We start from the raw sequence: 23117 nt of genomic DNA, 5'->3' as shown, positions 1-23117 counted from the left end.
GTGGCTTAGTCATGCTGGCCACGTGACCCGGAAGCTGTACGCTGGCTCCCTCGGCCAATAAAGCGAGATGAGCACCACAACCCCAGAGTCGGCCACGACTGGACCTAATGGTCAGGGGTCCCTTTACCTTTACCTAGGACAGGTACAGAAAGTTAACCCTATAATCCTCACCCATAGAAGAAAAATATGCATTCCCATATAATACGCAACAGTGTATAAAAGCAGAGCCCATGCAAACAGTCCATATCAGTTTCCTCCACCCAGCCTATTTTCTTACCATCTCAAGAGCGACCTCACAATGATTGGAGCAGCAAGGAAGATTCCTTGTCGTCTCCCTTTAGGAAGTGGCCAGGCTGGGCGCAGAGAGTGTGGCAAGCAAATGAGCAAATGGAGAGATGGCAGGAGGTGGCCCCACTGAGACAGATCAACGCCACTGATGACAGAGAGGAACTGGTATAAGTAAGAATCATGACTCTGGGGAGAATCTGTCTCCTTCTTACCTTGTAGACACTCCTCCCTGGGTGAGCATGTGCAAATTTTATCAAAAGCAGGAAGTGTAGCTGCCCCTGGCATGATGGAGATCCAGCTGTTTCAGGTGGGTTTTTTTTTTTTTAGAAAACCAATGCTTGAGCACAGAGAATGGCATTCTTGCTTGTCCATTGTTAGGTCACAACTTATTGGGCTGGTCAAGTCTTGTATCTTTCACTTACACAAAAGTCCTTTAGGGCAATTTGCTGGGGGAAAGAGCTAGCCTCAGGGACACTTGAGGGCTATAAAAATGTTTAAGTCTGTAGAGGATCATACATCAGTGTTGTGCAGAGACTCATAGCCTCAGGTCTCCTCCATTAAAGAAGACTCGACAGTCGTATTTCAGTAGGAATTGTGCAGGAAGTTGATACACAGATGTGCTAATAGGAGGTAGCTTTTGAAGCACCATGTATATTGATGGAACTGTGGGCTGTTGTGATGATGATAGACACCCTCCTCTAGGAAAAAAAAGCCCCATATATTGGGAAATCACTAACTTAATGCATTTGCTGATCCTTCTTGTAGGACTACCGTTAGCTAGCATAGACATTAAGGCACTTTATTTCTCAATATGTTTGAAAAAAGTGCATCTAACCCAAGCCTTTCTCACTTCCTGAAGACAGCCGTATACATCTGGCCTTTTACTTTCCCATTCCCTAGAATCCACACATCAAATACTATTTACCACATTTACCTACTATTTTTTTATTTCCTTTGGCTGTTATTCAGGATGAAGTGTTCAGCTCCCTCTCTGGCACTTTGGGGACTAATTTAGCTGCACTGAGTCTCTTTTGGAGCTTAATTCCCTATTTTCAAAGAGAAACTATTTCCACATCAGTTGAACCCTTCTTGTACTGGAGTCTTCCAGACTGCCAGCTGTGTGAAAACTTAGGAGGGCTGCCTGTGCGCACACGCACACACGTACAGGCACACACACACTTTCCTTTTCTCAAAAGCCCCAATTATGCAAACAGATTGAGGGACTTGAAAGTAAATCAGAGAAGCAGGGGAGTTTGCAATGTAAATGATTTGCCATAAGGGACATGACCTCATTTCAATATTCGGAGGAGGGGGATGTGTACAGAAGAATCAAAACAAAACATGATGTTAGTGCAGCTTGAAAGCTGGGCATACATACCACAACCCTAAACACATTTGCTGGGAACTTAGCGCTACTAATTTCACTAGAACTTTTTTCCAAGTCCATCTGATGATATGAAACTGCCCAAAACCACCCCCCCCAAACACAAAATGATGGGTAAAAATAATATTCTTCGTTTACTGATTGACTTAGTAGATTTAGATTCCAAATCTTCAATTCAAAATGTTCCCAGGATGGCAATTATATGTAAAAATATAAAATGAAATATTTAAATATAAAATATCTAAATAATTATCAAAACTCTGGCATCAGTCATTCTATTGAGTGATTAAAATGGAAACAATCTAAGAATGATTTAAACATGACTAAAAAGCTGGGGGCTATTAACAGTCTTTTGTGACATCTAAATGGCATTGCCATAGGTGCACTGGATAAAGGCACTCAAAAGACAAGGTGCTACCACAGAGAGGCAGTCTTGCTTCCTTTTGCCGGCTGCTGCAACTCCAAAGGTGAGATGTGATAGCTTCACATCAGAAGTGTAACTCAACTATAACTAGAAACTCAAAAAGTTGATCTCTTAGGTTGATGAACTCAAAGGTGGTGCAGGCCACATCACCGCCATGAAATGAAAACAAGCCATCAAAATGAATGGCCCTTCAGTACCCTAACCCTAAGTATCAGCTTGGCATAAAGTTTGAACTTTTGTTTGACTTAACTTTTCACAAGAAGCTTGCCTATGTTCTCTAAGCTCAGATGGGACCAACTGTGCAGGTGGGCTTATTACTGAGTCAGTTTGATTAAAGCTGGAGAGAAGTGGCCCAGTAGAATATAAAACAGCTTATTTTATTTATTATTTCTATTTATATACCGCTTACTATCTAAAAGATCTTGAAGCCGTTTATAATACATAAATATGGGTATATATACACACAATAGGTACAATAACACCATGTCATAATACAGAAACAGTATCCATATCCATAAACATAATATAAACATAATATAAAATGGATAAAACCTGAGAGCATTGCAAAGGAGTATTAATTTTGATTTTAATTAATTTTTATAATGTTTTTATAATGTTGCACTATTTTAGTGTTGTTAGCTTCGGCTGGGGAGGGCGGGATATAAATAAATATTATTATTATTATTATTATTATTATTATTATTATTATTATTATTATATAATATAAAAATTGAAACAATACAGCATGTATACAGTCATTTATCCAATCCCATTCATCATCCATTCCACACAATCACTACAACCAACTTCAAGCATCACCTCTATCAACCAACCACACTCAACAATAGTGCAGCCCACATAAAACACTCACTGTCAAGCATACACATATTATATATATTCCTAATACCAGAAGCAATAATGGATTCATGCCCCACTTCCACTGGACAGTCTAATACTCCTCTCCCTTCTTTCACCTGAGAGGGACCCAGATTTAAATCAGAGCAGACTCTCACCCTGGAGGGTATAGAACTACTGTCTCTCAATTACAGAATCACAACATACTGTACATAGTACGACACAACCTCTGGAAACACGGGTGTGATGCTCCTGTGTTGGGGACCGTTAACCATGTGTAAAGTAGCTAAAGCATACGATCCAGGGGTTATAGTACCAGAGGTTTGGAAGTACTGAAATACCCAGTCTTCTAAATGAGGAGGTACCCTGTACTAAACAAGGAGTGGGATGTTACCAATCACATGCTAAACTTAGGAAGGATGTTAGTAACATAGATAAAATAAAGGAGGGGGCAAACTTTTTTAAAAAAAGAAAACAGCATGGGGGGGGACGACCCACCTTTCTACATTGAGCTTTTTCCTTTCTCATTTGGGATTCTACTCAGGTCTGCCTGTGCAATGTTCTCATATTCATGAAGGGTTATATGTAGAGATGGTGATGATTTGTAAATAATGGGCTCTTGACACAGATGTCTGTTGCTTCTAATATTCCTTTAGTACAAGTTAGGTACTCTTACCTTGAAATTCTTTCTCTGTCCTTGATTAATAACAAGGTGCTTTCTGAGCTCTTCTGCCTATGCAGTCACCATTCATCAGACCAGGCCAGTAAGGTCAGGAGACACCGCTGGCACATGCTCAGAATGTGATTAATTTAGTCTTTTGCTTGGACTCAATGAGAAACTGTCCTTTCCTGATTGCTCCATTTTAGTCTAGCCTCATTATCCTCATTGCCAACTGGAGACGTGTTTCCCAGTCCCAGTCTTTGAATCACCAAGTCCGGCCAACTTCCCTGAGATTCTTGCTTCTACCAGGGACTCATGCTGGTTTTTTTTTACCAGGATCAGGTTCCACCACCACATTGGGATGGTGAAAGAAGAAAGCCACTGGAAAACGTGCCTTCTCTACAGTAGCAGCTAGCACCTTGCTGTCTGCTGTCTGATCACCACCACCAGTGCCAGTGTCGAACTCCTCTTCTGCATTTCAGGGTCCAGGGCAATGGGACTCAGGATGACACATAATGAGCAGGAGTGTCGCACAGCTTCTTAAGCAATGCACTGCTCTTTACTACTCCACACTACACTTCCAGCACTGCTTTGCTAGAGCATGCATGCACTAAAACATTAGGCCACAATTTAGAATTCTGCCTGAAAGATAAATCATTTTCCAGTTGGGAATGAGAGTAGGTTGGTGGTGCCAGAGATCATGAATGAGATTCCTCTTCAATGGGTGATGGAGAAAAACACTCCAAACCTGAGGGAGAAGGGCATGGATATAGCACTGCCCTTCTCAGACTCTACTGCAGAAGTTCCAGAAAGACCTGAGGCTGCCTGCTCTGCCACAGGAAGAGGTAACTGGGGAAGGCTGGGTCCCTTTAAGTAAAGTGGCACCTTGCAGTGGGGACAGAACTAACAATTATGCTGCACCTGCTCCTAAGGACTGCATTTCCATTTCTTCCCTGCTGAAATAACTTTAAAGCTTTGTGTCTGCTTCCCAGACTGCCTTTCCATGCATCCTAACTTGGCTGCACTGTCGGTCAGGTGTAGGGTTTGCCCATCACTTGTTATGGGTGTTACAGGGTGGAGCCACTATGAGCTGATTTGTCCTTAACATTTCTTGTTGAAGTCATAGTTCACCGCTTCCTAGTGTTAGGAAAGTTTTACAGGACGTCTTGTGAGCTTCAGAGATAACACACATCAAAAAATGCACAAGTGACTTCTGTATATAACTCTCTGTTAAAGAATGTTATTGTGGATTGGCCATCTGCCTTTCCCAATCAGAGGTACGCTGACTAAGAGGTCTAGGTTCAGTGTCTCCTTTTCTCCGACCTGCAAAATGGCATCAGCTCTCAAGTTCTGCTTAAACAACACCACCCTTCACTGCTGCCTCTAACCCTTCATACAGTTACTAAAGGAAAGATTTTTACTAGTCCAATTAGCAGAGGTTTTTGCGACTTTGTGTGTTTATATTATATAAATGAGCTTTATCGGTATATCGGAGATGAGGGAGGAGTGAGAGGGAGGTAACTTTTCTGCCATCTTTCATGCAGTTTGATCCAGCTTGTTAACACACTCGGTTGCTATTGTAATTAATTATTTAATCCTTCTCCCTCGGTGCTATAATATCAGACCCCATTTCTGCTGAGATTCACAGTTCTTAAGTTTTCCTGTGAGCACTTCATGCTATCTTGAAATGCAGCGTGGACTAGAGAGCTTAGAAATTAGGATTTAAAAGGGACCACTTTGGCATCCGCGGTTTCCTGGCTTTTCTATTTATCTCTTTCTAAGGCAGCCTGAGGGGTCAATCAGATCCAGATTGTGATGTGCACCAAATATGGACTGAGAGCTGCAGTACAACTCTCAAGTGTGCAGTCGTTCCTGACGACAGTGGGGAATATAGCCAGTTTTTATTTTATTTTCCTTTTTATCAGTCCATTACCGCACTGTATCTCCAGTTTTCCCCAGCATATTTTTTCTGCATTCATTCATTCATTTAATTTTTTAATCAATATTAGCCTGGTTCCAGGGAGCTCCCTTTTCATTGCCTTAGCATGGGGGTAGTGAACCAGTGGCCCTCCAGATGTTTTTGAAGTCCAATGTTTTGAAGTCCAGTTCCAACGAGCATGGCCAGTTTTCAAGGGTGATGAATGCCATGGTTCAGTAACATCTGGAGGGTCGCCACCTCTCCTCATGTTTTCTGTCAGTCTGTATCTGGGCAGATTTTTCTAAATTAGGCAAGGACAAAATTCTAACCTCTGAGATTATTACAGACCCTCCAAGTGTCCCTATTTTCCTGAGATGTCCCTGATTTAGAGAAGGCTTCTCGGTTTCTGATTTGATCCCAGAATGTCTCACTTTTCCTTAGGTAAAGGTAAAGGGACACCTGACCTTTAGGTCCATCATGGACGACTCTGGGGTTGCAGCGCTCATCTCGCTTTACTGGCCGAGGGAGCCGGCGTACAGCTTCCGGGTCATGTGGCCAGCATGACTAAGCCGCTTCTGGCGAACCAGAGCAGCACACGGAAACACCGTTTACCTTCCCGCAGGAGCGGTACCTATTTATCTACTTGCACTTTGACGTGCTTTCAAACTGCTAGGTTGGCAGGAGCAGGGACCGAGCAACGGGAGCTCACCCCGTTGCGGGGATTCGAACCGCAACCTTCTGATCGGCAAGTCCTAGGCTCTGTGGTTTAACCCACAGCACCACCCGCGTCCCTCCACTTTTCCTTAGGATGTCCTTATTTTCATATGAGAAATGTTTGTGGGTATGGCATCATCCAGCCTCTGAGCCATCTGAAGGCAATCCTGTATAGGGAAGGTTTTTCATGTTTAATTATGTTTTTCAATATGTTGGAAGCTTCCCAGAGTGGCTGGGGCAACCCAGTAAGATGTGTGGGGTATAAATAGTAAAATTATCATTACGGAATGGGATGTCCCTATTTTCATCAGAGAAATGTTGGAGGGTTTGTGTTTACTTCAGCCTTCAGCTACTGAACAAGCACTGTAAATAATAGAGTATCCCTGTGCTTTTGATCGAGTCATTAGACCTTACATTCACAGGGGGCCTTGGGCCTTGGCTGTTAAAGCTTTGCCCCTGCTTGCTTCTCCCAAAGGCCTTTGTACTATGTCAGAAAGCCTGTGAACACAGCAAGTTCCCCCTCAGGCTATGTTTGAGGGGGAGTTTCTTTTCTTCCCCCATGCCTGTCAGATCCATTGTAGGCACGCTGCCTGACTTCCAAGACTCTGCTTCTGCAGAAGTTTGTGTGAAATATTATCTCCTAAGGCCTTAAAGCAGACATGGAACCTCGAGAGGCCTCAGCACTACCTACGATGTGTTGCATCACGATGTTCGCACCAGGTCTTGCTGTTCAGAGTGGGTGAAGATGCTTAAATCTGGCCCACATTCAGCCTAATAATAACAATAACAATTTTATTATTTGTACCCTGCCCATCTGACTGGGTTGCTCCGGCCACTCTGGGATGTTTCCAACAAATATAAAAGCCTTATTTTAAAAAATCTGGACTTCATAATATTTTGCACTTGTTAAGCAAGTGGTTGTGAAAGGTGGAGCTGACGACCAAAAGGAAGACATGAGTCACTCTGGCCTGGGCCCAGATAGGACTCTTAACACAACAGCAGGGGCAGCCTTATTGTTAGGCAAAGAGTGAGTAGGCTGCCATAATAGGCCATTGATTTGGGGCATCATAAAATGACAGGAAATTGCTATTTGTTTTATTTTTATTGTATTCCCCCCCCCGCCGGGTATAGGCAGGGGGTTACATTTACTACTCCACCTCAGGCAGGAAAACGTCTCAAGCAGGCCCTGAGGGCCAGTAGAAAATTTGGCAGCCATTACTGCTGTTGGGCAAGCAAATGCGAAGGAGTCGCGTAACTGTTTGCATCTTGTGTGGAAGAAAGCTTGAACTTCCTGTTTTGCAGAACAGGCACTGTGGGGGAAAATGCAGGGGAGCCAAAGGGCTCGCTGCAGCTGATGCCTCCACCAATTTATTTTAGGACCTGATGCTTAGATGGGGGCTACAGCTGCCTAGCCTAACACTTCTCTTCCCAGAGCAGGGCTGAGACTACTGGGCAGCTGGAGCTACACAGCTGCACTTCCCTGAGGCTGCTACCGCCCATTCTCACCATTGCTCACTGTTCCTTCTGCGCACAAGAGTGGTGCTCTGGACATGGGAGGGCATTTGCTGAACTGCAACAACCACCAGCCCCAGCTGTTGTAAGCCAAAAATGGCTTATCTTCTGAGTTTACACCAATAAAACTCAGAGACAAAAGGAGTTAGGAGTCCATTGTTGTTTATTGCTAGGCAATAGGTTATAGTTGAATTGTTTCGCAAAACTGCAAGCCCACCCGGTGGTCCCAGTAGGGGTATTTATAAATTTCAAACAAAGCATTTCAATTTCCACCAATCATATACATCATTACCTCATTTCATGTTTAATACACATGCACAATAAGCATTAGCAATTTCTGCTGATTCAGTTCTGATTCCCACCGCTTTCTGTTAAAGTTCTAATTTCTCTTACAATGTGTTAGTATGCATGTTGGGAACCTGTGTTACCCGTAGCCATTTGCACCATGTATCAACTTATGCTCTAGCTTATGAGCTGTATCTTTGTGATTCACATATTAGCTGTACTTCTGCGCCAGTGTGTGGGGGCCCCCAGCAACTTGCAAAATCATCAGTTTCATAAAGCAATAGGTTACCATAACTTCTCTATTAGAAGCACACTCAAGGATTTATAGGGGTTCACATTATCATATTTATTGTGGCCCTTTGGGCCACCACCACACAGCAAACATGGCTAATGGCAAGGGGTGATGGGATTTGCAGTTCAGCAACATCCAGAGGGCCAAAGGCTCCCCACACCGGGTCTACGTTGACTGGTAGTGTCTTTTCATGTGTTCGGACAGGGCCTCTCCCAGCCCTACCTAGGGATGTCAGTGACTGAGCCAGAGGCCTGATTGTTACCTCCTGATTTGTATCTGGTCATCCTAATTATTACTGCTGTTACTACTTGGGAGATGGCTCCAAGGACAAAATTTGCGCCATGCCAGAACATCACTAAGGTTTGTCTTGTCCTGGTTCCATGCAGGGCTTTTAGAAGAAATCTGTATGAATCCTTAAAAATCCACACCGTTGTTTGTTTGTTTTTTAAATGTACACTTTAAAAACAAACCAAAACCTTACAAGTTGGTACTAGTTGTGTGTGTTTACGAGGTGGTCCTGAGTTTTGAGGAGGAAATTGAAATGTAAAATGTGCATAGGATTCCCACTTGAGAGTGAGGGAACGTCAGCAAGATTTGTCATTCGCAGGAAAACTTGATGCAAGGATTTCAGCACACATGGCAGCAGGAAACATCTGTTTCACCTTGTCATTGTATACAGGCTGAATGTGCTTTTCAGACAAAAAGAAAAGACAGACAACCCTCAGATCACCTTGTATGCAAATCTGTAAGATTTGGGGATACTTCAGTGTGCATGTTCCAAACTGCCCCTCTGCTCCAATCCTCACATTACTCTGGGCCAGGCATAGGCAAACTTGGCCCTCCAGATGTTTTGGGACTACAATTCCCATCATCCCTAGGTAACAGGACCAGTGGTCAGGGATGATGGGAGTTTTAGTCTCAAAACATCTGGAGGGCCGAGTTTGCCTATGTCTGCTCTGGGCAGATTAGATCAGTTGCATTCACTTCCGAAGTATGGCTTGGCAGATTCTGCCTCCATCCTAGGCTACCACATGTGCCAAAAGTGAGTTGAACCAGGGCCTAGGGTATTATTTCCAAAATATCAGAGATTCCTACCATGGTTGTAACAATAGCACTGTTATAACCAGGACAAATGAAAACATTTAAATGTATGGATAGGCCTTTGTAGAAATGAATCTATAACCCCAGCTGCTTGTTGATTTCATGGCACTGAATATATCTATTTACAGCAAAATGACAAAACTCTTAAGTGAGGGTGAGGTTTAAAATGCCAGTTCTGTACAACAGCATTCTGAAGACCTACTTAGAGAAATTTGAAATTGCTCACATTAGTGTCTAAATATTTTATTGCATTTTAATTTGCTTTATTATGTTGTATGATTGCCCTGAGTACCTTGGCTTCATAAATAAAATTAGAGTTGTGCTGAAAGACTTTGCTGCATAAAAATTAATGTTTTAATGCTTGGGGACTTATAAAAATTCAGCAGAGGGTTTTTTTAAAAAAAATAAAAAAATCTGCTAATGATGGGGAGAGGGTCCAAAAATATATGACTTCAGGTAATCAGATGTGTTAGGTCAGCAATCTCCAGTACACATGTGTTTTAAATGAAACATTATAGTAATATTAAAATAGTTCTATATTCCAAAACAGCAACAACAAATATGAACCCAAATAAATTTCCTCAAAATTAAATTTGAGGAAAACATACCCATGGGTAATCATTTGGATTGAGACCTTTGGTCATTCATTCCAGAACAGTCCTATAACCTTCAGCCTTTGAGATGACTACAATAATGTACTACAGTATTCTGTAGACTTTTGAATTACGGTGCTGGAGGAGACTCTTGAGAGTCCCATGGACTGCAAGAAGATCAAATCAGCCCTGAGTGCTCACTGGAAGGACAGATCGTGAAGCTGAGGCTCCAATACTTTGGCCACCTCATGAGAAGAGAAGACTCCCTGGAAAAGACCCTGATGTTGGGAAAGATGGAGGGCACAAGGAGAAGGGGACGACAGAGGACGAGATGGTTGGACGGTGTTCTCGAAGCTACAAACATGAGTCTGACCAAACTACGGGAGGCAGTGGAAGACAGGAGTGCCTGGCGTGCTCTGGTCCATGGGGTCACAAAGAGTTGGGCACGACTAAACAACAACATTCTGTAGACGTATAAAAGCAATACTTAATTCTACAGCAAAGTTAACTTGAGAATGGACAGGGGTACTACTTAGTAACATTCCAGATGTTAAAGAGTTCTTGTATCTTTAAGTGCATAGAGAAAGCAATTTCATCAGCAGCAATTCTCTTCACCCTTGCCTGATGAGCAGCACCTGCTTAAATTCCATCTTCTTCTCCCAACTATAAAGCTGAGGAGTCATTATCTAGCTCTACTCTACGCTAGTAACCCCTTTTTAAAATGTAGATCAAATAATGCTATGGAAGGTCTCCATTTTCCTATGGCTATCCCAAAGTTGCTGTGGGTTGGAGTATGGAGTGCTGTAGAGTTGAAATACATGCGTATGTATTGCAGTATGTTTGTATATCTAGAAAGTGGGTTGTGGGGTCATCTTTGTTGTTTGCTGTTGGCTGTCAGTGAGGAGGATGGCGATAGTCTCTTGGCTTTCCTTGCTAGCGTGGTCTTTTGTAGGCTACCTAGTCTCAGCCTACCTGTGCCTCTGCTACCCCAGACCCTCTACACTGTACCAATTATGTGTATGATCCCCATAAATCTCATTACCCTCCAATGCTGTATCGTCCATTAAATTTAGTGGTTATAAACGTTTGGAGAAGTGACAATGCTTGTGCTGAGACTTGTGTCAAAGTCCTGTAACCTGGACGTGTAATGAACCATTTGCAAGTGTGCTTCAGTTCAACATGCCAGAACCACTGAGGGCAAAACAAATCCTATTAATCCCCCTTTATTTATTTTAAAAGCGTATGAATTTGTTCTTTGAAGTGCAGCACTGTGACTTACCTTCATACAAATACGTTGCCTTGTAATGTGCTGTGTGGTAAATGTTTTGCACAATGGACCCCCTAAGCTATTTTCTCCTTTCCCCAAGTCTACTGAACCTGCCTTCAGTAATTAATACACAAAGCTCTGCATATTAGTCTTGGCTTTGTCTCCCTCACACCTATTTGTCTTGGCATTAGAGCACTCTCCCCAGCAGTAGCTAAGCTGACCTGTGATATTTCACAATCTGCTCAACTGATCTCTGAGAAAGAGTTAATTATAGTTCCCCCACCCCACCCCACCCCTTCTTGCTCAAACTTGGTTGGGTATTATAATCAGAACTGTAATTATTCATGCTAATTGCTTGTTTGGGGAGTTGGAGTGAGGAAGGGAGAGCGCTAGTCCTTTACATGGGTGATTAGCTGATTGGACCAGGTTGCACTTCAGTAGAGCTGGACCTACTAATCTGAGGGGCTGCCCTGAGCTTGGGCGTGGGGAGATGCTGAAGTAACCCAAGTCCTGTGAAGGTGGAACGCGCCAGGTCAGACTGATGTTGCTTCCTCCCCTGGGACTGAAAAAAAAGAGCATGCACTTCTTTCAGACCTTCCTCCGGTGGAGGGCACTCAGAGGTATTTGCACTTGTGACGGGCCCTTTTCTTTTTGTTCTGGTGGCTTAATCACCTTTGTAATGAAGGGATGGGATGAGCTGCTCAGTGTTTTGCCTGAGACTTCCTTTTCAAATGTGCCGCAGCCTCATACTGGAGGGCTGTATGTAACAGGATAATACGCTCCTGAGGTATTGATAAACCAAGGGTGCTTATATTTTGTTGATGAGCATGGCAAATTAGCATGTCGTTTGAGCTCATTGAGGCTGTATTGAACAAGCATGGGGGTCCTGTTCTTTTATCACTGTAGACATCTGGTGGGCTCCTAATGGTTGTAGATGGAAAAACTACCTGAATTTCTCTGTGACTTTATTGCATCTCTAATGAGATGATTAGCTGTACGGGTAGAGGAGGAAGGGGGAGAATTTGCTATATTAGTTTAATGAGGTTTTTTTCCCTCTTGACAATCTCTTTATGTATTTCATGGCTGAACACATGAATGTTTCTGTGTATTGGCTAGCATGAAAGCTGGTCGTCTTGTAAAAATGGTAGCTTATTAACGAGAAAGGGGTGGTTCTTCAGGTTCTAGTCAAAAGCAGAGAAGCTATATTAAAAGACTTCCTGCTGGATTTTTTTAAATTGAAACATTGCAGTGTGTATTAATAGTACTCATTTTCTCTTTATATCTCAAACTGAGAAATAACTGTGCATGGTCTTAAGAACACTGAGTGTGGGGCAAATGTCTCCTGCCCTCCCTAAATGGTTCCCCTGGTAAATAAGTGTCTGCTTCTAGTTGGTACATAGAAACTCTAATGCAGGCTTGTCATTGTTAGTGGGTGTTACTCTGCCTAAAATGCTTAAAGCTACAATTAAAGCCCACGTACCTATTGAACTCAATCAGACATACATAGGAGGGTTAGTTTTGTGTGTGTGGAGAGAGAAAGAGAGAGGGGTTGTGGAAAAGAAAAATTATTTGGGCATGCATAAAACTACATGGTAAGTCTAACCCTTAAACAGTTTACTCAGAAGTAATGATTTTAAAACTGGTGAGAGACTATTCTGGTATGCTTCAAGATGCAGCCAAAGTGTACGGTTTTGCAACCCATATTTAGTCCCGTCAATCTCAATGAGATCTAGAGTAATAGTGCTTGTGATCTGCAGCCAATACCTGTTATCTAGAAACTATTTCAAGCTTATGGTGATGAAGACGGTAATCGGGGAGGGATATATAGGACTGGACACAAGAGAAAATGTCATTATTTGTTTGGAACAAGAAATACTTGCAAACAGGTTCTACTTGCCTGCCTCTGCTTTACCCTTTCTTCCTTTTTAAGGTCTTTGAATTGCCCCTGCACCTTTAGGAAAAGTCTGGTGTTTATAAACTAAGCAGATGAGGGTTTTCTTGGCATGCAGAACCAGAGATGGGGAACGCGTAATTTCCTTACCTTTTGTATATCTGACTACTTTTCAAGCACTGAAGCAAGATCAGAAACTTTTTCTTGCAACTGCCATTACTTTGACTGCTGTGATTGTGTGTATTTTATGGCACAAATTATGGATGTATTCAACATAGAGGCAGGGTTAGTGAACCTTCTCTAAAACAAAATAATGGTGGGGTTTTTCTGTGCTGGAAATGCCTGTGATGCCTTTTTAAAAAGGGATGCTCTTTTATTTTCTGTTCATGAGAATATCTGAGTGGTAAGCAATCCATCAATTCCCCCATAAAAATGAAGCGTTGCTCTTCTTTCTAGAGGTTAAGAATTATTACACCTGTCACTTGACTATCCAATCATTGGAGTGACTTGCATAATTATGTGTTAATGTGCTCCATAACTTTCTCAGAATTTACTGCCTAAATAATACAGCCTTTCTTCAGAGTTCTAAGACGCTCTTGTCTCTCATTTTCCTAGTAGCAACACTGACTCTCCCAGGGAGGTGTAGAGCAGTGGCTTTGTAAAAACTACAGACAGGAACATCAGGCTGCGTGCAAAGGTCTTGAGGCTGCATGACACAAATTGTTGTTCATATGGAAAGAGATAAAATGTACAGTTCATGTGTTGGTAGGAGAGCAGAGGATGATGTGTTTGAGGAGCCATGCTGCAACTTGGTTTGCCTTGAGGCAACAGCGTTTCAGCCATATCCAGGCGTTCTGAACAGGGATTAGGTAAATGTACAAGGAGGAAAAAACATGCATGAATGCACCAATTTCACCCCCATCCACATTGCCCTCTGTGTTGCAGGGTGACAAGCTATCCACCTACGATTAATGGTTTGCATGCCCTGGCTAAGCAACTAATTAACTTCAACAAGGCGAAGGGGTCTTGCTGCTTCCACTTCGTAATGCCAGGAAATAGAACAAAAGGCTTTATTCCTGGTTGTGTTTGGAGAGTGTAGCTTAACATTAACTATGGTTGGTTTCAACAAGCAAGCTGTATTAATGAAGGGTTTGAAGTTGGTTGTAGGGGATGGGGAAGGCCAAGAGGACGTTGAAGCTCATTCACATAAAACTAAACTAGGTCTAGGACACTAACTACGGAGTAGAGATAGCTCAGTCGGTAGAGCATGACACTCTTAATCTTAGGCTATTCCACATTGGGCAAAAGATTTCTGCAACACAGGGGATTAACTAGGTAACCCTCATGGTTCCATTGAACTGTACTGTTCTATGATTATATCTAAACATGACGTTAATATATGGTTTGAAGTTGACTTGTTTTTAAACTAACTTGTTTCTTGTGCTTGTTTATGGAGTATGGAGCTCCTTCACCCTGTTACTTGGAAGGAAGGAAGAACTGTCTTGCTTTTTAGAGCAAGAGGTTGAAGAGACTGATTCTTCTATGATTCTAGTTGAATCCCTGCCAGCATTGGCTCTATCTGGAAATTAGTCAATCCCACACTGAACAGCATAGGAGCAAGGAGTGAGCCTATGCCGAGCAGTCCTGTAGGCAGTCTTCTTGTGTCTAGTACGGCAAACTGATGGTGGTTTCTCCTCCTGGGCAACTTGGCTCCTTCAGCAGAATGAGAATAGTGTGAGACAAGGCTGCCCTTGCATCCTGTAGCAAATTCACCGAGACCAATATATTTGCCTGAAGATGTACATGAAACTTAAGATATTCTCATTGGTCCCATTATGAAGCATGCGGATAAGAAAGCTTATGCCATGAACTCTTGTGCCAAACTAAAGTTTGCTGTTGAAATATTGAACTTTAGTTGGGATGGGAGGCCTTCTGATAGCACTGATAACCCTTGAAATACTTCTTCATTTTGTGGCACCCCATACAGTGTAAGTTCTTTGCATGCATGTTGTAGAAATCATAGAAATGTGTTCATCTGGCTGGGGGTGGCAGCGCAGGAGCTGAGAAAGAGCTTCCTTGCCCAATGGCAAAACGGTAGGAAGGTGGATTTTCAGAGTTATGTGAAACATTGACTCTACTTGCTAAATAAGTCCATTACTAGGATGAAAGTCTTCTTGCATGCTAGGTCTCTAAATGCACCGCAAAGGAGCCCAAATAAAGCTGATGAAGTATTTTGAATCAACTGGAGCTCTTTACAGAGCTGTGACTTAGAAGAGAATCTACTTGAATTTCATCGGGGTGACACCAAATTTGACACGCACCCTTTACACCTTAATTATAACTGTAGTATTGAGACGGAAGTATTCATGGATCTCTGTGCCTTAGGCTGACATTAAATAGTGCTTTGATGAGTTTTAAGGGAGATGTGACTTTAATTGGAAAGGAATAAAGGACATTCCTGTTAAGTATCTGCAATCCCAAAGCATCCAGTCTATTGCTGGCCTGTTCCCTGTAGTGGTTGTAAAGGCTGTCTTTTCAAATAATAATGAGAGGACAAACAAGTGGCTTATATCCCTTGCAAACATATAAAGTAAATGATAGCATCCTCTTGGTTCAGCTATTAAAAAATACTGTGAAATTGTAAGTGGTTTGGTAAAGGGGCTCAAGCAATATGGTAAGGAAGTAAGCTACAGCATATGGGAAGGTACTTCTCAATGGCTCAGGTTCTACCATTAAGAACGCGTGGGTTAATAAAGCCCCTTTCACACATCAATCATATGAGGCATTTCCACATGACTATGGGGCAGTGATGCACTAGTCATGCAGCAAGCCCCACACACTCTTCCACATGTTGGGCATAGCCATATCCCAGTGGGAATCCCATGCGCTTAGAGTTCATGAGCCGTAGAAGCCTATATAAATAGAGCTCAGTGTGTTGGCATCAGGGAGCATGGCAGAGACCCTGGTGACCTCAGTGGCAGGACTTGGGGTACAGCCCTGCTGTCCTGTGAGCATGTGGAGACTTCTTCAGGCAATTAACGTGGCACAAATGAGGCTTCGGGTTTTGCTCACATCAGTAATAAGGGCTTGTTCAAACAGTTTGTCTACGTAGCAAGCAGCTGCAGCCCTCTTTTGGCTATTTGCACACACCTGTGATCTCATGGGGGAAGTGATAATCTGACTCCTTCTGTACACAGATACAGCCAGAGCTATTTCCTGTGATCACGACAGCTGGAAAGAGAGTCATTGGGATCATGAAAACTGTTGCAGGCACCTATGCTTACAGCCTGGCTAATATGCCTCCTGAGGCTGGAAGCTGGGAGTCCAACGACATCTTGAGGCAACCCTGGCTCTTTTTATCCACACACACACACACACAAACACACACACACACTATTGTCTCCTGGGACAAACGGATGTCAACAATTCCTTTGTCAGCTGTCGGTCATGAGTGTCTTTTCACCCAAGGAGGTAGGTTGTGAATTCTGCCCCGACAGCAAAAGAAGCATCCTGGACTTCTTCATTTGAAATGTTTTGTCTGTCTGCCAACATTCAGTCAGCACCATCTTCAGGACCTTTAGAAGTTATCTCTCTGGTCGTAGGCAGTATGTGAGGGTGTATTGTTTAATGCACATATATGAATGCACAACTGCTATTTCACATGGTTGTGAGGCTTATGTTGTGAATTGTTAAGGCTGTAGGATAAACGCCCTAGTGTGTTGTTTTTTTTAAAAAAAACAAAGCAGAACAGGCTACCTCAAAGTAAATGACTACAACAGACAATAATCCTTGATTTGAGAAGATTGATTTTAAAATCAATGTCCCTAGTTTTCCATCCATTATATTTTTATGGTATGCTTTTCCATTTAGGGTAGCTCTTCAGCTACCCTAAATTATTTCATTCTAAATTAATGGAGAATCTAGCTGCCATCTTTTGAGTTGTTGGGCAAGGTGTGTATGTGAGAGAGAGTGTGTGGGGTCTTATTGTCTAATGGAGGGAACCCTCTGCTTCTGACTTAATCTGAGAATGCTATAAAGTGATTGTTGATGTTGGAAGACAAAAGATGCCTTACGGGTGGGAGAAAATTCCATAGCCAGAGAGAAAAGAGGAGAAGCTGCGTTTAAATCTCCAATGGCTTTTTGCAGTCTGAATTTCTTCCTTTTTCCTGGCAAAATTAATTAGATGGAAAGCTATGTTTGTCAAGAGTTATTGAGTTTGACAGGCCTGAGACAGTGCTAATTTATGTAGTTACTTTTATATTTAATGGTCTTGGACATCTATTTTTAAAAGACAGGAAAACTGCCCTACAACAATGCAGTGGACCAGAAGTGGGGGACAGTGTAGCTTGAGGACTCTTCCTCCCCCCCACCCCACAGCAGCAGTAATCATATCATCTACTGGAGCCCCAGCGTACTTGCTGTACCAAGTGATTGAGATGGCAACAAGGCTTTCAAGTTTTACTATTCTTGTGACCAGTTAGCACTGAGGAAACTGGAGAATAAGACAAACGATCAAGCAGGGGCTGGATGCTTCTTTCCTGTGATGGCTTTCCTACGTAGGTCAGTGGTACTTATGTACTCCCAGGTAGCTACAAATTAGATTGCAATAATGTCATATGTGAATCCCGGGTCTCTCTAGTCAAATTCCGACATGGCATGTATCGTGAATCGTTCTTGGGCACCATTGTTGTTGTTAGCCGCCCGATTGTTGTTAACCGCCCTGAGCCCAGCTTTGGCTGGGGAGGGCGGGATATAAATAAAGTTTATTATTATTATTATTATTATTATTATTATTATTATTATTATTATTATTATTCCTAAGGACATTGGAAAGTGTGCCTGAGGTTTCCAGTGCTCTGCTGTGGATAACCTCCATTTTAAGGGCAGGCTTCAAAGATTCAATTCTCATGGTTTCTCATAACCAACAGAACATTCTGTGATATCTCTCCAGCCAAACCATGTTGTTGTTGTTGTTTAGTCGTTTAGTCCTGTCCGACTCTTCATGACCCCATGGACCAGAGCACGCCAGGCACTCCTGTCTTCCACTGCCTCCCGCAGTTTGGTCAAACTCATGCTGGTAGCTTCGAGAACACTAGTGTGCGTGTATTTCAGTGTCTACAAATTGTTGGCATCAGCCATGCAAAAGTTGAATAAGAGTAATTATTTTGAAGTGTGATTGCAATGGCCACCTTCCCAAGAAGACAGGTCTTGATAATAATGGTTTTGCAGGTGCAGTGAGGGAGGCTATAAACACTGTGTGTAATGGCAAACTGATTAAATGCTTGGGATGAAGAGTGTACGTTTGGAACTGAAGATTTCTTATCGTACTTGGTGAATAGGAGGTACTCAATTGCCTTTTTGAGTAGCCAAAAGGTGTAAAACAAAAATGGCTTTAAAAAAAAGGTGAAGAAATGACAGCTACTTATTTTCCCCAAAATAATCTTTATTATATATTGATATAAACACCATGTAGAGAAATGGGAGTAAGGACAAAATCCAGATAGTTCAGCACTCTTCAAGTCTCGCTTATTTTCAATGGGAGAGTGATGCTGCATATAAGTTTGAGGTGGGAAAACAACTTGGAAGAAAATGCCTTGTGCCGCTATGCACACATTCTGAAGCATAACATGAGATTAGCGGTGTTTTGAAAAGGATTTATACATGAACTTGGGTCGTTTTGATCAAGAATCAGACTGCCTCCTGCATCAAGTGCCTGCTTATGTCAAAGCTGCTGTTCATGCATTGCTGTCTTACGTACGTTAAGCACACGAAAGTATCAAACTCCATGTTGTGTTCCATTTCTGCAGCACAATTTTATAAGCATTGATTCATAATAGTTTTTATTCAGTCATATGCACTGTTTGTAACTGTATTGGTGCCGGTTCCTTTAGGACCCTTGAAATATGCATGCATATATTGTGTATAATACGCAGCTGACTTGTTAGCGGAACTGGGAAAATCTTAACCCTCTTCTCATCGGGATTAAGGAATAAAAACAAAATCCATGTGGATAAGCTTGACATCGGAGCTTTCAGAAAATGCAATCCCTAATGGAGACAGTAGCACGGGAAGTGGTGCCAGGGCTGTCTTAAGCATATCCGTGGTGCCAAGATCCCTCCAGCGCCCCCCCCCCCGTTTCCCAGAGTTGTCAAACTTTTTTAGGGAGGACAGCGCTGATGATGCACCCAGCTTTGTGGGGCTGGAGGAGGCGGGCAGCAGCTGGAGGGCAGATCCTCCGGCAGGGAAGAGGCAGAGGCAGAGGCAGAGGCTGGACACGGCGGCTCCCGGCTCAGCTGGCTTCTTCGTGCCATGGTAGCCATGGCAGGCGGTGGCTCTGGGCATGGTGCTGCTTTGGTGCGGCATGGCAGAGAAGGGTGAGGGCGGCGAGCTGATGCCGGGAGGCACCACGTCCAGCCTCCGCCTCTTCCCTGGCGCCACTAGCCTCTATGGGTAAGACACCCCTGAGTGGTGCCTATATTGGGCACATGCAGCTCTCGGTGCGAGCTGGGGAATGCAACACATGTGTGCAGTCTGCTACCCTAATCTACTACTTAGCAGAGTTGGGAAATCCTGGAAAGGAATGGGAGGCATCAGGGCTGCTTCCTACCGTGCAGGGCCTATAGGGAAGGTTGTGCAAAGGAGGTGTGGATCCTGAAAAATCCCCACGGGCACTCTGGAAATAGCGGCTAAACTAAATGTGGAATTTTAAAATGATAACTTAAATATGTGCTTGACCAGCCTGCCTCTTTGATGCAGAAATGTAGTGCAGCATGGAGTTTAATTCCTCCATATGCTGAATAAAAAAATGGCAATGCGTGTCCAACTCAGACGTAAACAGGCACCCGATGCTTGATCAGAATGGAACAACCAGATTCAATGTATGAATCATTTTTGCCACTCAGTTTCATAGGATGCTTGGCTATTTGGTAACTAATTTTCCTTCAGGCTACCCAGCCCTACTTCTGTTCAATCACCTTACCATGCTCATAGCAGTTAAAGGGAGATTTACGTTTCAGGATCTGAATGCAGATGAGCATTTGTCAAAATAAATTTTGGTTTGGAAACGGCAGATGAGATGGCCTGTGGTGGTTGTTAAACTCATGGTACAAGCAACTTGCAACTAGGATGGTGGAGAAAATTGATTTGGTCCTCATTTAAAGGTGAACTTACAGAATTTGCACTTTTGGGGAAGACTACACGAACTGAAACATTCATGCTTGGAAATTGACACTTGCCTGAATTTTCACAATGCTGTTCTCCAGCCAAGTAATGTGTACAGAAATCCATATGCTAGGATAAAGTGTTAATAAAAATGCATATATTATTTAAAATAACATACAAGCATCCATTATATTAGGGGAAATTGCTTTGCAAATATGTGTACGTTAGGAGAAATTAGCACTCATTATTCCTTTTGCTTAGTTTTCTTTCTTGAACTTAACATTTTACCCAGTGACCTATTTGAGCTCGTACAAGATGGCTGCTCAGGTCACATTCATTTTCACCTCATTTCATGTGTATAATGCATACCCAAAGGCTCTTCGGCTCCCTCTTGCTCATCAGGAGTTCCTCTTTCTTTACCAAGGCTAAATGAGACTGCTGCGTGTCTGTGTGTGGGTTTAAAAACTAGAATAAATCTAATCTCCAGTATAATAACATTAGCCATTTTAATAAGTACTCAGTAGAGTAGACCACTTCTTTCCCAGCTGAAGGCATATGCTGCTCCCTAGTGGTGCATGAAGTACTGCAATGAAAGAAAAACACGAGGGAAGAATTGAGAATCACTTTCTATCATAGGCTACCAGATCAGAGATGTATTTGGGAATAACATTTTGGCTAGGGATATGAATGAATGACTAATACAAGCTGTCAGAGCTGCCCAAGGTCCCAGCTCACAGAGGACCAACGCCAGGTCGTGGTTATATACAAAAGTCTTTATTGAAGTTCAGTTTCCATTCCAAAGCCGTAGCGCGCAGCTCTACGTCTTAAACCCTAGACCGCCGAAGTTCCATCTGAGTCTCCTCCCCCTAGACACCAGTTTAAGACTCTAGCCTTACTCCACCTCTTCCGTTGTTCTTTCCTCCTCTGGGTCCGTCTGCCCGCCGGGGTGTTGCCCTTTCTGGACTCTTCTGATGCTGAAGAGTCCCCGGATTCTTCCCCCTGCCTCCGGCGTGCTTTAGGACCTGGCTCCCAATCCGAGCTCCCTGCTGTCCCGCGCGCCTGTACATTTGAACTTGGCGCGCGCGCCCACCCGGCCACCTTCCTCCTGACCATTACACTGCTCCTGTCACTGCTTCCCCCTTTGGGGGGGCTAGCTGGATCTGACTTCCCCTCCGTTCCCTCACTCAGCGATAAGGGCGTGGTCAGCCCTGACTCATGGGACTCTTCCCCCCCGCTACGCTCTGGTGGGGAAACTGGTCCCGATCTCCAGCTGCTGCTTTGGGAGTCGCTGCTGGCCCCTAGCTTCTGGTGCGTCCCTCCCCGGGCCCCCCTTGCCCTGGCCATCGGAGCCCCCTTCTGTGAATCTTCCGATTCGCTGGAGAGGCTCATGGAATCTCTCGGGCCACTGTCATCTTCCCCTACGCTGCCCTCAGATTCTTCCCCTTCGCTCTCCATCTCCCCTCTTCCCTGTGCTTCTGCTCCTGAGCCCCTGACACAAGCCATCTTCTTTCATTGTTTTGTGGGGAGATTGGTTGGAGGAGAAACTTGCAAATGGTACGCAGCTTACTTCTTCAGGATGCTCTTTCCCCACTTGACTAGATAGCATCCATCTGTGAAGAGAATTTTGAGAGATTTTCCTCTATCCCACAATTCCTCCCATGAGAAATAACATACGTTATAGAAGGGAAGAGGGAAATGGGTCTGGAAAATAAATGTATGGCAGGCAATAGTAGCCTTGCACTCTTGACCTGAACATTGTCACTGCTCTACACCTAAATATTTGGGTGTGGGGAGAGAGAGAGCTTCTGGGCATATTTTGCCATTTGCTGAGGGACAATGTAGCCAGAATCACCACTGACACAGGTGAGGGAGGAGGACAATTCCATCAACTTTCTCTTCTGCAGGTCAGCTGTCTAAGAGGAAAAACTGTCTTCCTGGTCCTGATCTTTTACCATTTTGGAGGTGTGGACGGGAGGGTTTGCTCTCCCAGATAGAATCATTGAGAGGGCCATTTTGCTACTGATTTTTATAAACTATTATGGGCATGGTTCTAGCTAGCATGTGCAGGGTAGGAATGTCTTTATATATATGGCTGAGATAAATATGACACTCTGTGGCGATCACACAGGGTCCCCGGACGTTTGACGGTCTATTGATCCCTGTGCCACCACTGTGATTGCCTCCTCACTGCCACCAACCCGTTTCTCTCGGGTACACACGGAGTCCAGACAGTTGTTAACATTAACAAATAATCAAGTTTATTTTATAAGCATGAACAAGTTTATGGTTTCGGTTAATTTTTCTTGGCAGTTTCTTAATCTTAGTTTCTTTACTGACCTATACGTTCCTAACAACTTCAAACTGATTATCCCAACTATCTATCTGACTCCACCTAACAGTTCCTCTCACTCTCTCACATTAAAACTAGACCAACCCACAGACTTATCCTCCCTCTTCCTTCTCCAACTCCCAACTGACTTCCAAACAACTCCAACTCTAACTCTAACTCCTCCCCTTGGGTTCCCACTGGCCAATCACTTCACACTCATTTAACCCTTTCCTTATGACCCACCTAGGAGGGCAAAAGCCACACACTCCTTTTTGTCTTTTTTTTTTTTTAAGCTGCAGGATATTCAAACTTATTTATCAAATTGGTTAATTGGCTAACACAGACCCGTCTTTACCTAACTTACATTCAAGTTACACAGCAATGCCCTCCAACCCAGAACAGAATGATAAAAAATGTGTACCTTTCTGGGTAAAGATTCTAC

General features: G+C 43.3%; 1 protein-coding gene across 6 annotated transcripts in view; it reads left to right on the top strand.

Annotated features, from left to right (window-relative positions):
- Positions 1 to 23117, top strand: part of GRIP2 (glutamate receptor interacting protein 2) — a 385893-nt gene that overhangs the window by 229335 nt on the left and 133441 nt on the right. The window contains exon 1 of one of the 6 annotated variants that reach the window (XM_079964499.1): positions 11735 to 11914. The exons of the other annotated variants lie outside the window; for them this stretch is intronic. Within the exon in view, the coding sequence (XP_079820625.1) occupies positions 11836 to 11914 (79 nt within the window). The 5' untranslated portion in view covers positions 11735 to 11835. Of the gene's footprint in view, positions 1 to 11734; positions 11915 to 23117 lie in introns of those variants that run through there. 6 annotated transcript variants of the gene reach the window in all.

The sequence above is a fragment of the Podarcis cretensis genome (genome assembly GCF_951804945.1).
Source record: "Podarcis cretensis genome assembly, chromosome: 2".
Lineage (NCBI taxonomy): Eukaryota > Metazoa > Chordata > Lepidosauria > Squamata > Lacertidae > Podarcis > Podarcis cretensis.
Note: the sequence above shows the minus strand (reverse complement) of the source record. Positions and strands in the feature narration are given on the sequence as shown.